Below are 14,831 nucleotides of genomic sequence, written 5' to 3' on the forward strand. Positions count from 1 at the left end.
GTAATGGGACCCAGAGCATGAAGGCGGGATAGTGGATCTATTTCTTCGAAGACAGTTGGATGAAAGGCTGATCTACCGTCTACACTTAAGTTCTATTTTTCTCAGAATGCCCTTTCTCTGTATCAAAACTTAATGCTGTATCAGCTTTGCAATAAAAGAGATTTAAGGTTCTGAAGATTTATTATTTTGATAAAAAAAAACCAAACCTTTACAAGAGCTTGTTTATATTGTCAGGAAGCATTACAGAATAGAAATAACTGCTGCCAGCACCAAAAATATCACATGGCTTTAGAAAATCACTTTCTTTGGGTTCAAACAAACATCAGTATGGAGGAAAGGTTAGTTATCTTCCTCTCCTGAGTTTCCATAATTTTACCAACCCATCATTAGAAAAGCCAGTGGTTGGGATGTCACATAATTATGCTAGACTCTGTAAGGGTGGTGAAATCAGTCACCTGAACCCAGCTAACCCATAAAAACACAGTCTTTTATTATTCTCCTATCTTGTTTTGGGAGTAGGGCAAGCTTTGCTTTAAACTCCTTGGGCCAGCAATCAGCTTGAGCTATAATGTGTTAATTCCTTTCAATTATAGTTGCAAAAGAAGTCATTAAATCATTAAGGGTTTGACATTTCCTGGAAAGCAAGAGAGGAGGAAGACTCTTGATCTGAATTTGCTGAGCTGGAAAACATTTACACTAGGAGTTCAGTTCATATGCTGTTAACGTTGAAATACCAGGTCAACAGTGCTCAGCAAGTTCAGTCAGCTGATTGGGATACCAGCCCCGCACCTTTAATTGACACATTTGAAGTTTGAGCTGTAGAGTATTGTGGCTTTTGATCCTCAGCTTTGGTCATCTTCTTTCGCTTTATGTCTATCAGTCCTTACCAGCTGTAGCAGCAACTGCTTGGTAAAACTTTGCCACGAAGTCAGGCTCACTGACCTCTAGCTGCCTGACAAATTCATTGCGCTCCTGTTCAGCCCAACCTCGAAACCACTGATCCCAAAGACGCAGCTGGCACTCAAAGATACAAGGTGGTCGGTATGCTCCAGACACACTAAGCTGCTCCAGACCTTCCAGTAGTGGCTGTAACTTTCCTGGAACAGCCTTAGCTACCAAGTCTTGTAGGAAACGTTCACGCTGGGGCCCTGACCAACTGGCAAACCAGTGGAGAATACACTTCATCTCCTGGGAAGTTATGTAAGACATCGGGGGAGGGGAAGAGTTAGTGACACTGTGTGGCACTGAGGGTAAGGGAGAAGGGAGAGATGGTGGCATCCAAGAGGAAGATGATTCCAATGGCATCCTGAAACATAAAAGCACTGTTATGTACGTTCTAGACAGAGTGACCAAAACACAACTTACTACACTCAGTCACCATCTACGCAGGAAATTATTTTTCACCAATTTGATTTACAGGAAAACAGGGCCCTTCATTTAATGTCATGAATAACTTCATTTTATATTTGCCATCCTGCCTATTTTTCAAACTCACTACCTTCCTAGCTACTGCTTCCTCCATCATTTTCATAAAGATTCTGAAAATAACCAACATACTCCATGCTCATTTTCACCCTCCTACTTCTATAGTCCAGGTTGGGTAAAGAACAAAACAAAAACTAATGTTGGTCCAAATCATCTTCCCTGACATGAACTATGGTATATGTTAAAATCTAGCACATGCAGCTATTCCACAGCTATCAACAATAGGAAAAGAAAAATAAATAACATCATGATTAAAGAATTTTCTTTGCAAAGTGCATAATGTCTCTGAAATATGCCAGGTACTTCACAACATGCCTTACATTTCCTATAAGACACTAGGAAAAAATTAAAGAGCAGAGTAAGTGAGGGCACTTGGTCCAAAATAACGTAAGTCAGTAGTCGTGCTATTCTATCTAAATAGTTTGGTGGCTTAGGCACCTAAAAAGTGTCAGTAAAACAGATGTGTGATAATTTACATCTTCGAACAACTTCCCTTAATATCTAACAAGTATTTATTGATGACTGCCATTGATTCCCATCATAAATGCAACTGGGTCAATTAACTTGAATAGCTCGAATCTCTAGCAATGAAAAATTTAAACTATTTGTCTATGACCTACTTTACTGTTTGTGTTCCTTCTGCTGTTAAGCTGGAGTCTCTGCAGTGACAAAGAAAGGGAACCCATAAGCAATTAACATCTGTTCAGCACCCAAACAGTCTCGGGAAGTTTTTTTGTCCTCACAGTGATGTACATAAAGCAATTCCTTCTAGGGGAACTTTATTCTCTTATTCAGAGAAAGGGAGATCTATTCCTGCGCCCTGCGACATGGTCTCCACGGTAAACTCAAGTTTGGTGACCATAAGTTAGTTCAGACTAGGTCCAAAGACAAGGTGTTGCTACTTGCCCACTTTGAAGGATACGGAGCCTGGCATTCCAAGGTTCCAAACCACACCACAGCCCCAGCTGGGAGTGGTGGGGATTTAGAGGATGGGAGGCGGCAGCTGTTTCCGTCAGGGAGCGGGAGGCTCGTCCTACTGGATTAACCCGCAGGCACCGAGCCTGACCCGGCCAGGGACGGACTTCTACCTCGCTTACCTCCCCTTGTGTCTCACAGGGTACCCGGAGACCGTCTCAAGAGGACTTAGATTCCAACTATCGCCGCGCTTCCATATTTCCTGAAAACCCTAAACATGGCCAGCCCGGCAGCCCACGCACTTCCGGCGCCGGACCAGCCCCAAACACCCAAGCGCCTCAGCGCCCCAACTCTAGGTCCGGAGAGAGCCGAATAACTCCGAAGGTGGTTATGCCAGAGTCGAGAGGCTCCGAGTAGATTCGATTCAAAGCCTCGGTGAGACGAAGATAACCGAGCTCTGAAAGCAAGGGAAGGGAGGGGCCGCGGCTGAGAGAATGGAAAGAACCGATTGGTGCCGATGTGTAGACGGAAATACCCGAGCAGTTCCGTAGGAACCCGGGGAGTTTTAAGTGGTAATCGAGGGCTGACTACGGCAGTGGGCGGGGTCAATTCGGTACGTTCGAAGGGCGTTGGCGGAAATTACCGAAGATGCCCGAAGCCGTCGGGACGGACCCGAGTACCTCACGCAAGATGGCGGAGCTGGAGGAGGTGACTCTGGACGGGAAGCCTCTTCAGGCGCTCCGGGTGACCGACCTGAAGGCCGCATTGGAGCAGCGAGGCCTAGCCAAGAGCGGGCAGAAGAGTGCCCTGGTCAAGCGGCTCAAAGGGGTGAGGAGACGGCGTTGCCGGGGTTTCGGAGGGGAGCGGACCCGGTAGAGACGAGTCTGCCGCGGCGCAGGCGCAGTGTCGGGGCTCGGCGCGAGCTCGCTCAGGCCGCCAGCGCGAGCCTCGGGAACCGCGCGCACGGTGGTTGGTGAGGCTCGCGCTGGAATAGAGATAGCGCCGGTTCCCGCCTTAACGGCAGCGGCGCGAGCCCAAAATGGGAGGGTGCGCGCTACTCTCCCGGAGTGTCTTAAGCTCCTTCCTTCTTCCCCCACCCCCTCCTTGTTTGTGTCTGTGGTTTCGGCGCATGCGCCGCTAAAGGAGTTAAATCCCACTACAACCACCGGCGTAGCTGGCCTGAGGGGGGGCGAGTTGGGCAGGGTCGGAGTTAAGGGTATAGTTGGGCTGAGGGTTGGTGGGGTTGGTATCCGTATTCGGAAGAATAAGGTTGGGGTAGGGTAAAAAAAAAAATGTCTGCTTGATTAGCTTGGGACACGAAATGAAGAGAAGCCTTGATCTGAAGGGACTTGGTTAGAAAGGGGTGTATAATTTGTAGGACATTCTAAAGAAATTTGGGTGTGAGAAATTGGTGGATATTGATGTGAGCGGTGAAGTAGGTTGGTGTGTGTTGGGAGTTTGGAATCTGTTTGAGGACATTAGGGTGGGATTGTCATGAGGTAGTAATAGATTTTGCGCATAGGTTTGCTGTAAACTGAGAGGGGCAGATTAGGATGTTTTGGTCTGGGTTAGTTAGAATACGAGGTGAGGTAGTTCAGATTAAGGCTGGCTTGGCCGAAGGGTTAAATTGGCAGACCGTTGCTTATACAGAAGCTGGCCGTTTCCTTTCCCTCCCTCCCTCTCTGGGGATTGGGTCAGACCACAGTTTTCCAGTATGGTCATTTTGTTCTGTAGACTTCTCTTGAATTTTTATAAATCTTGGTTAATCTTGGTGCCACGCTGTTAACTATACACTATACACATTCACTCAGGTAGACCTAATTCGTGGTAACTGACCAAATGAATCAGGCAGGCCCAAAAGCAGAAAACTCATGTTGGTTTTATGTATTTGAAACCGATTTGAATATTTGTAGTGATTTTACCTGCGGGGCCGAATTTAGAAAGGACACTAGCCAGAAGTGCAGAAGAGAAGATTGTAGTACTGGTTCTGTCACTGTCACTGATTTGTTTAGGTAGCCAGGTCACTGATTTTCTCTGTGCATTTGGAAATGGTAGCTATGGCTACCTTTAAGGGTCTTCTGAAGATGAATGAGAAAAGTATTAGTAAAGGGTCTTATAAGTCTCTGGAAAAGGTCTACTGTTTAAGTGTGTATGGATTAGTGGTTGAATTTAATGAACTGATTAGGGTGTTTTATTTTTCCCTTGGTGTCTGACTTTTGCCCTTCTCTATAACAGGCTCTAATGCTAGAAAATTTACAGAAACACTCAACACCCCATGCTGCATTCCAGCCAAATTCCCAGGTAAGCAAGAAGGTTCTTTAGGTGAGGTGGGCTTTTGTGATGTACTGACATACCAAAGGATGTGGTACTATATATTTGGTGCCTAATTTCTCACCAGTATTCCTAAGTTCCCTAATTTGGAAGTTTTCTCATACCATGACAATTGAATTCTAATCAAGCCTACTAGTAAAAAACAGAATCAGAGAAGTTATTAATTTCTAATACTTGAAATGGTGTGTGCAAAAAGAAGTGATTAGCTGATTAAGTGTAGTGCAGACACATGAAGTCTTATATTTTCATCTATTTAGAATGTAGGTATGAAGTGACAGTAGGACAGTCTACTTGCTGATCAGGTAGGAAAATACTTGCTGATCAGGAAGAACTCTTGTATTGACATAGGTTTTCTAAGAATTCAGTCCTTAGGAAATCCACCATTACAAGTGTTAACTACTAACTATGCAGTTTCTTTTAAACAGTATTACCTCTCTTATTTTGAGTAAAACACTTAACCGTTGGAGGACTTGTTTTCCCTAATTTTCTTCTGTGTAGTATGAAACAGGTTGGAATTGATCCATAGTTTTATAACTGCTCTGGGGTTTTGTGAAGTTGTTTTGAGGGACTTCTTTAAGGAAGATACCTTTTTTGAAAGTGAGTAGGCATTCACCTTCCCCTCTTAAACTAGATTGGATCTACTTTCATCTGTGTGTATATTGAGTTTATGTATTAGATATTTTTAGAAGAAATAATTCCTATTTTCCCCCCAAACACTTAAAGTCTTAGACTGTGTTAAGATTCTTTTAAGCATTAAAATTCCCTCATTATAGTGTGTCAGACTCTTAAAGGAAAAATCCAGGTCTTTGTTAGTGTGTGCAGCTCCTCTCTAGATGAAGTCCCAAGATACTGTGGAAAAACAAAAGAACCTTCCTACTCCCTTGTTATCATCTCATTATGCTGTAAGGATCTGGCCAGCTTACAGAGATTTAGTTAAGAACTTTTAACAAGTATAAGAAATGAAATAAGTTAGTAAGTTTAGGATTATAGTCCTTTTACTCATTCTTTGAAACTGCTTTTGTTAACAAATACATATTTTTGCTCTATCTGTTAAGTAGCAAGAGATTAATTTCTTCTTTAGGTGAAAATAAACATTTACCACACTTAGGAAAGATAACTAATGGCGTGGAAACTGTTCAGTTTTTTTCCTATTTCTGGAGTTCTAATAAAATTACTAAATCAAAGGTTCTTAGGAGGACTTGTGAAGAGAAAGCCAAAGGGCGGAAGAGTGACATGGGAATCTACTGCAGAAAAAGGGAAAATTAAGCTCCAGGATTTTAAATATTGTTACAAAGGATTTCTTCTTATCCAGAGAAAATGGCGTGACAACTCTGTCTAAATGCTGACTAAATATCCCTCTTCTTAGTCTCTTGACATCATACTTTTAAATACTGTACTTAAAATTTGGGGCTGTGTGACAGTGTTTCCTGCCTAAGAAGAGATTGATCTTTTGTGTCAATAAAAGATGAGCTAGTCAATATGAACTAGTAATTTCTCAGTTTTGGTATTACTAGGACATATTAGGAAAAATGTTTAATTTGGATTATTTAAAAACAGGTTAAAAGGCATAATTTTGATTTCAAGTTATTTGTGCATCACCCTTTTGGAACTAAATATTTAAATAAAAAGTTGTGTGCTGCCTTTTGTGTATCATTGGAGTAGCTTAGGAAAGAGCCTTCATCTTTCTTGGACTCAAACACAAGGGGTAGATCTTTGCTCCATGGAATTTTCTTCCTTGCATTTTCCTGCTTGGCTTTCCTAGACTTTCATTTTCCATGTTCTCTTTACAGATTGGCGAGGAAATGAGCCAGAATAGTTTCATAAAGCAGTATCTGGAAAAGCAGCAGGAACTACTTAGGCAGCGTCTGGAACGTGAAGCTCGAGAAGCTGCAGAACTTGAAGGTAAGCCCAGACTGTCAGTTCTTAACAAGGAATTCTTCATTCTTATTCCTGTTGTTGAGTAGATGTGCCAGTTTAACAAGGCAATTTCAGGAATAAGTCAAGCTGAAAATACTGCTTATTTTTGTTGATAGTTTATGGAGCCAAGTGGGTTACTCTTTACCCTTTGTCAAGGGAAGAAGACACTTACATTGACTATCTTAGAGGAGAAATCCTGCCAACAGGAAGAGTTAGAAGTAAACCAGTCGATCCTTAAATGAGGTAGACCTTAATCTTAGGGAGTTTTTCTCTGTGTACAGTGCTCTTTTTTGGTATATACTCTGTATCTGTGACTTTGCCTGACCTCCTTCACTCCTCTACATATTCCCACATGCTGAGTCCTTCACTCCCTCCCTGCCCCGACCCAATCTGTACTTTGCAGAAGCTTCAGCTGAGTCGGAGGACGAGATGATCCATCCTGAGGGAGTGGCTTCCCTGCTGCCTCCTGACTTTCAGAGCAGCCTGGAGAGAGCAGAGCTGGAGCTCAGCAGACAATCGCCCAGTACGTATCTCCCTCCCCACTGCGCTATTTTGTCAATACTGCGTAGTTGGTGGGGGGAGGTAGTTAGCCTCCTTTCATGCTAAGCCTCCATAAAGTCCCAAGAAAATTCTGTGACATCGATATTTGACATGTTTTTCATGGAAATGATGTCCTTTTGAAACTTGCTATCACCTCGATGTTGTGTTAACCTCTCAGAATGTTCTATAAAACGTGATTTTCCTTCTCATCTGTACTTCTTTAACAACCTCTTATACCTCTGAACTTAGCAACAGTCACAACTTTTTTCCATCTTTTTGCTATTATATATATTGTGTGCTGCACAACCAGTCACCCTCCCTAAATGGACATCAGCTGCAATTTATTAATCCATTCAACAAATTTGTATTGAGTGCCTGTTGTAGTCTAGGCATCTGCTAGGCACCAGGAATAAAGTAGAGAAAAAGACAAGTCTCTTGCCTAAATAAATTTAATAGTCTAATGAGATTAGCATTAAAAACACTGTTACATAAAGAATTACAGTTGTGCTTTGAGAGGCAATGCAGAGTATTTTGTGAGCATATTACCAAGGCCTTTAACCAGTGTGTGTGGTTGGTTCTGGCAAAATTGATTTTTTTAATTCTATAAAAAGTACTAAGCACCTAGTTTTGCATAGCATCTCAAGCAAAAGTCTGTAAGTGCAGCCTTTGTCTTCTAAGAAGCACCTGCTCAAGACAGTATACTCTAGGGAGAATACTGTATGTAAGACTCATGAGGATAGTGGCTAGATTATATTAAGCCAATGTGGGGAGTGTTTTGAATCATTTTTAATTGGTCATGGGGTGGATGATCATTCTATATCTAATACTTTCAGAATGTATGGAAGTTGGTATTCTCATTTATAGAGAATTCTATCATGAAAATTGATTTTTAGAAGATATTAATGACAGGAGAGAAATAAGTCCTTTCAGAAACCTCTTTTCTCCTCAAATACAAAAATAGAATACGCTCAGTTGATTCATTTTGTTCTTAACACATTTTTCCTTTTATAAAGTCAAGAGGAAAGGGTTGAAAGATCTTTTATAAATAAGATACTAGTTTCTAAAATGAAAATCAGTCAAAAATATTTATTGAATTCCTACTGTATACATACCTCTGTGCTAGAGTGTATGGTGAGTTACCACACTGTAAAATCTATTAGGGGAAACAAAGATAACTGCATGTAAGCTAACAGATAATGGTGTGTTTTTAAATGACGAGTAAATAGTACTGACACACGCACCATAGAAATTCAGAAGACCCAAAGATCTCTGAGGACTAGAAAGATTAGAGAGAGCCTTAGGAAGGATACATAGGATTCGAACCAAGCTTTAAGAATGGGGGAAGGATTTGAATTGGCACAGAAGATACAAAGGATTTTTTTTTTTAAGACTATTTATGCATACAGAAATGGAGTACAGGCCAGAGGAGCAGGGGTGGTGAGAGGATTTACCAGAGACACAGGGAAGCAGGACAGGCAGATGGTCAAAGTACACCGCTGAGGGGAGCAGGGGGCAAGACAGAAGTCTGCCATGCCATGCGGATCACCTGCAGGGCGGGGGATCGAACTTGCACTAAAGCAGCCATAGCTTGGCTTAGCTTTGCAGTGCAGTGCTCCAACCCACTGCACCACCAGGGAGGGCCCACAAGAGGCTATTTTTAGGGAGGAACAGAGGCATAGAGATAGAAATGAATATAGTAATTTTAAAGGACAGTAAACAAATAGCCAGAAAAAGTATTCTTTAATTTTGAAGAATAAGAAATTAAAAGGTATACATATTTGATTAATATTACAGGGTGCTTTGAATATCAAACCAATGAGTATGAGCTTTTTTTCCTAAACGTAATAAACTATTGAAAACTTTCAATAGGACCAGGATTTGATACCAAGCTCTCTTAAAAAAAAAAAAAAAAAGGCCTTGCTTAGTTGAAATTGTAATTTGAGGCCCTCCCAGGTGACACAGTGGGTTAAAGCACAACACTAAGAAGCTAAAGCCACTTCAGCATGAGTTTGATCCCACCCACCCCAGAGGTGACCCACATGGCGCAGCAGATCTCCTGGCCTGCCCACTGCTCCCCTCAGCAGTGTACTTTGTTGATCTGCCTGTTCTGCTCCCCACTCTGTCTCTGATGAAACCTCTTGTCGCCCTTGCACCTCTGTCCTGAACCCCAGTTCTGTATGCACAAATATATCTTAAAAAAAAAAAACATAATTTGAAATGAAAATGAGGACTGTATCCCATAATAGAAATAAAGTTTCAAAAGCAAATAAATTTGTGGCACACATAACGTAGTAGATACAGATTTCAAATTACAGTGCTGTAACTAGAAGACTATATAATGGTAAATATCAGTGTTCACTTTTTTTTTTTTTTTTATTAAAAAGTTTATTTTTACATCATTTTTCACATTTCTTTTTTCATCTCAATTGTAATCCCCACGGGCTTCCCATCACCAAATCACCCCTGTGCCACCACCATAGTCCCGTGCATTTCCCTCCCTTCCCCCCCCCCCCGTTTTTGATCCCATTCCCCACTCCACCCCCACAGAATGTCTCTGGTCTATGGTTGTTCATTATTTTTGTTATTTTCTCGCCTGGTCCATTATACTCCTGCTATGAGTGAAACCATCCGGTATTTTTCTTTCTCTTTCTGGCTTATAGTGTTCACTTTTTTAAACTAAAAAAATTTACCATTAGGGTAGCCTGTCTTCTTCTGTGCTTAATGTCATTACCATGATATTGGCCCATGACTGTAATCTATGGAGGAAAAACAGGTAAAAGAAAAGGAAAGAGATGGAAAAATAACAGTATGGCCAACAACTACCAAACAGTCTTTACGATTTTTGATCTTGTCTAGAATTTGAATTTCATTGAAGATGTACAAGATTTTTTAAAAAGGATTTATTTATACATGCATGCAAGAACTGGGGTATAGGCCAGAGGTGCAGGGCAGGGTTTGGGGGTGGGAGTGACAGGATTCACCAGAGTGGGGAGCAGAACAAGCAGATTGACTGAAATACACTGCTGAAGGGAACATTAGGCAAGACAGGAAAGGTCTGCCACACCATATGGTCACCTCCCTGGCCGGGAATCGAACTAGTGCTGCAGTGGCTGTGGATCACTTCATAGTGTTGTGCTTTAACCTGTTTCGCCACCAAGGGAGGGCCTTGAAGATGTACAAAATTTTAGCAGGGTCCTAAATGGGAATGGTGGCTATAAGTTCTAGCAGTCCTTAGTTGAGTCAGGTAACATCTAGGGTTTACCCAGAATATAGATGCTTTCAGATGTACGTTGTCAGCCTACCATAGGCAGTTTATTCATTAGCTTTGGATGTTTTGGGATTCTCTAATAAAATTTTAATAAAACTAAGATTTAATATATCTTCCCAACCATGAAGATTTGTTTTTAATACTGCTATTTTTAGAATATGGAGTACCAAAGAATCTCAGGGAATGTGTCTTAGAACTCATTTTGATTTTTTAAAAATTTTTACTTATGGCCCTCCCTGGTGGTGCAGCGGGTTAAAGCACTGCACTAAGAAGCTTAGGCACTTCTGCCTAAGTAATTCAGTGGCTGAGGTAGCTTCATAGTGCTGAAACTCAACCCTTTGTATCACAAGGGAGGCCCTGGAAGTCTCATTTTAAAAAAGTCCCCTGGTGACTCTGTTAATTAGCTCAATTTATGAATGAATGGATGGATGAATAAGTTTTTCAGTATTTTACCAGGATTCTTAGCTTATATTTCTACAACCTCCCCCTTATGTTCCATAGACAAAAATCCCAAAAAGGAAGAGTTGATTTATAAAATCCTCCCTGGTTCTCACTGTCTTATCTTTCCACCACTTTCTTCAAATTTTTCTAAGGTGTTAGTATCTACTTTCCATAGTCAGAAGTTGTCTGATTCCTTTCTCTGGGTATACAGAGACCCTTACATGCCTTAGTTAATTGTTTTCTAATGCCCACTTTAGGGAAATTAGAAGGAAAAATATAAAAACATTTAAAAATGGTTATCTACAGTACTGATTCTCTAACAAAGGAATGACTCCAGAGGATCTGAGCTAGTTTTTGGCTTACAGACCATTAGTTCTCATTCCTATGTCTCATATAAATCTGATTGCTTATTCTCTTAATTCCTGCTGCTTTTTCATACCCAAGGACACCCAAGGCTTTGTTGTAATTTCTAATTAACTTACTTTGGTTCTGCAAATTAGGGATTAGTTTTACAGCAAAGAAACTACTCTCCTATTTGACCTTAAATGTATTCTTTACTTGAATAAATTCTACACTATGGAGCAGAGCAGCTGAGCAGCCATGTTTTCTCCTAGAAGCTTCTAGCTTTGGAATCTTGGAAATCTTGTATTTACCCTGACTTACTTTTATTTTTGGGACTTGTTCTTGAAATACATTTATCTATTACTATTTTGGATTCCACCCTTTGCTAAAGGGGCTTAACTTCTACACTGGTCGTATTAACATATAGCTTAAGATATGCATGTGGCCATGAGCTCATTATAGAAGCTGTTGTCTTTCCCCAAAGCTTGTCTTTATCACATCAGCTCCTTACCAGGATCCAGTAAGAGATTCTTCATATCTTCCTTCTATCTTACATGTGTATGGCTTTCTAGAGTCTTACTTCATTCCAGTATTTTTTTTTCTCAAAATAATCAGAACTTTCTAAGCAACCCTGCTCATTTTTCTCACATCTTTTTGATGACTTATTAAAGTGCTTCCAGAGTAGTGAGCCAAACATCCTATCACTACCTTTTTTTTTTTTTTTTAAAGATTTATTTATTTGTGCATACAGAATTGGGGTACAGGCCAGAGACTCAGGGGTTGCGAAAGACTTCACAAGAGACAGAACGGGAGCAGAACAGGCAGATTGACGAAGTACACTGCTGAGGGGAGCAGCGGGCGGGTCAGGAGAGGTCTGCCACGCCATGTGGATCTCCTCCGGGGCAGGCGGGAATCGAACTCATGCGGAAGTGGTTTCAGCTTCTTAGTGCTGTGCTTTAACCCGCTGCGCCACTAGGGAGGGCCTTATCACTACCTTTTTACTGAATCAAAATAACATGATCCAGTAGGATGGAATAATTTACAATAGATGAAGAAGCTATTTATATCTAACTCTAAAACTTTTTTTTCCCCCCCCAGTGGAAACCCAATCCTAATAATAGGCTTGGATATATATGTATATAATATATTATATGTTACATGTTATATATATATATAGAGAGAGAGGCTTGGAGATATATATATATGTGTGTGTATATATATATATCCCAAAAATATATATATATATTCTTAAGATTTATTTGTTTATACATATAAAACTGGGTACAGGCCAGAGATGCAGGGGTGGTGAGAGGATTCACCAGAGGCAGAGCAGAGAATAGAACAGACAGATCAATGAAGCACACTGCTGAGGGGAGCAGCAGGCAGGCCAGGAGAGGTCTTCTGCACCATGTGGGTCACCTCCCTGACCAGGGATGGGACTCAAGGTGAGATGGCTATGGGAGCTTCATTAATCCATTGTGCCACCAGGGAGGGACCCATCTAAAACTCTTAATTGACCTGTTTGACACATTTGACAAGTTTTGTATTTTATCTTTTTTCCTTAGGATCACAATTTATTCAGCATATATGTGCTTACTGATATACCACAAAGCATCTTTTGTAGGATTTTATGAGCCCATAACTTTTTTAAACTGAAAATAAAAAGAATGTTTGTTTTAGAGAACTTAGAGTGATGGTAGCAAATACTTAGATGGATAGTCATCAGTAGCCCCACAAACTAAAATAACCGTGATTGGTATTTCAGTGTATAATTTCCCTTCTTTGTATAAGCTTAAAAATCTGCAACATTGTTTCCTCTTTTAGCGTGGTTAACTTTTTTTAAATTCTTGAGCATCCTGATAATGATTTTCAAGACTTTTGAGAGAAGTTTTAGGTTCACAGCAAAGAGGGAGGTAAGATTTCCTACAAGCCCTATGCTACCACATATGTTTAGCCTCTCCCATTATCAACATCCCCCATCAGAATGGTACATTTCTTTTTTTTGTTTTGTTTAAAGATTTATTTATGCATACAGAGCTAGGGTACAGGCCAGAGGTGCAGGGGTGGTGAGAAGCTTCACCAGAGATAAGAGTGGGGAGCAGTGGGTTGAGACAGGAGCGGTCTGCTGCACCATGTGGGTCACCTTGATTGAGCTCAAGCTGAAGGAGCTGCTGCTAGCTTTATAATGCTGTGCTTTAACCCATTGTACCACCAGGGAGGGCCCAGAATGGTACATTTCTTACAATTGATGAACGTACACTGACTTAATCACCTACACTGACTTAATCACCTAAAGTTTATAGCCTGAGGATTCACTTTTTTTTTTTTTAATTTAAGACTTATTTTTATTTATTTATGCATACAAAAACTGGGGTACAGGCCAGTGATACAGTAGGTGAGAGGATTCATCAGAGACAGTGAACAGGCATATCTACTGAAATCCACTGCTGAGGGGAGCAGCAGATGGGACAGGAGAGGTCTGCCATGCCATATCATATCGGTCACCTCCTTGGTCAGGTGAAGGGGCTGTGGCTAGCTTCATAGTGTTGTGCTTTAACCTTTTGAGTCACTGGGAAGGGCCCTGTAAAGGAGGTTTACCTAAACTTCATGGAAAATATTTCCTTTAGGTTATACTCATTTTGTAATTTAACCTTCTCCAGTCATTTAATTATGACATTATTTGTTACGGCGGGCAACACCCGGGAGTGGTGGAACAGGCTACGTAATGCAGGATGCTGCTGACGAGCAAGATCCTGGCCTTTTTATTAATAAACAGTATTAGTCAAAAAGGGAATTAGAAAAGGAAAGGGAGGTGTAGGAGAGGCACAGTGGAACTGTATTTCTCATTTTGGTATTTGGGTCCAGCCCTGCGTCCCCAGTCAGGATTTCAATTGTATCAGTAAGGCTCCACTGATAGGCTTCTGGCGTCCTTTGTGATACATCAATCAGTGTTCAGTTCTGTGTTCTCGGTCATACCTCATGATGTATACGTCTGGAATAAATTTATGCATCAGTCGTCAGCATCCCTGGGCGTTCCTATCATACCTCTTGATGCACACCCTTCCCAGGGGGATCCAACTTTATGCTCTTAATTGATACAAAAGTCACCTGGTAGGTTGGGCTCTTATAACCTGGCAGTTCTGACCTTGCTTTGTTACAGAACTGTAGGCAATAAAATGGAGGTTGGATAGGACCTTAGGTTTAGAAGACCCACAATTAATACTGATTGTTATAGCTACCACATTATTTATTATTCTCCAATAGATTATTCTTCAGCTGTTTGCTAGAGTCTAGCCTGTCATTGTATATCCTAACCATATATACCCATAATGCAGGGCTGGCTTATTCACTAACCCAGATGTAAAATGGTAATATATTCAGAGATCCATTGATTTCCTCACTAGGAAAATTCTACAAAACATTTGCAATATTATAGTTCATTTTTTAAAAATTATAGAGCAAAGACTAGTTCATTTTAGATTGTTCAGACATAGAAATAAGAGAGGCAACCTTGAGTTAGAGCCAACACAATCTGCTTTGCAGCATTTAAGGATTATTAATGTATATAACAGTTTTTTTGTGAATCATTTAA

At 40.9% G+C, this 14,831-nt stretch overlaps 2 protein-coding genes across 3 annotated transcripts in view; one reads left to right on the forward strand and one right to left on the reverse strand.

The window, feature by feature from the left end:
• Nucleotides 1-203: 203 nt before the first annotated feature.
• On the reverse strand, nucleotides 204-2,696 carry LOC101623684 (chromosome unknown open reading frame, human C14orf119). Of its 2 annotated transcripts, none has more exons than XM_004694642.2 (2): nucleotides 2,583-2,696; nucleotides 204-1,306 (listed from the first exon to the last, which is right to left on the reverse strand). In XM_004694642.2, exon 2 carries the CDS (start codon nucleotides 1,303-1,305, stop codon nucleotides 877-879), a length of 429 nt encoding a protein of 142 aa, XP_004694699.1. In that variant the 5' UTR covers nucleotide 1,306; nucleotides 2,583-2,696; the 3' UTR covers nucleotides 204-876. The 2 variants fall into 2 exon arrangements, with proteins under 2 accessions (XP_004694699.1, XP_012589435.1); XM_012733981.1 differs by lacking the exon at nucleotides 2,583-2,696 and adding an exon at nucleotides 2,392-2,551.
• Nucleotides 2,697-2,917: 221 nt separating this feature from the next.
• Nucleotides 2,918-14,831, forward strand: part of ACIN1 (apoptotic chromatin condensation inducer 1) — a 35,063-nt gene continuing 23,149 nt past the window's right edge. Inside the window, 5 exon segments of the mRNA XM_004694643.2 lie at nucleotides 2,918-2,981; nucleotides 2,984-3,228; nucleotides 4,636-4,701; nucleotides 6,522-6,633; nucleotides 7,052-7,171. Of these exon segments, the coding sequence (XP_004694700.1) occupies nucleotides 2,918-2,981; nucleotides 2,984-3,228; nucleotides 4,636-4,701; nucleotides 6,522-6,633; nucleotides 7,052-7,171 (607 nt within the window).

The sequence above is a fragment of the Condylura cristata genome, unplaced genomic scaffold (genome assembly GCF_000260355.1).
Source record: "Condylura cristata isolate star-nosed mole 26May11 unplaced genomic scaffold, ConCri1.0 scaffold00045, whole genome shotgun sequence".
In the NCBI taxonomy this organism is placed as follows: Eukaryota; Metazoa; Chordata; class Mammalia; order Eulipotyphla; family Talpidae; genus Condylura; species Condylura cristata.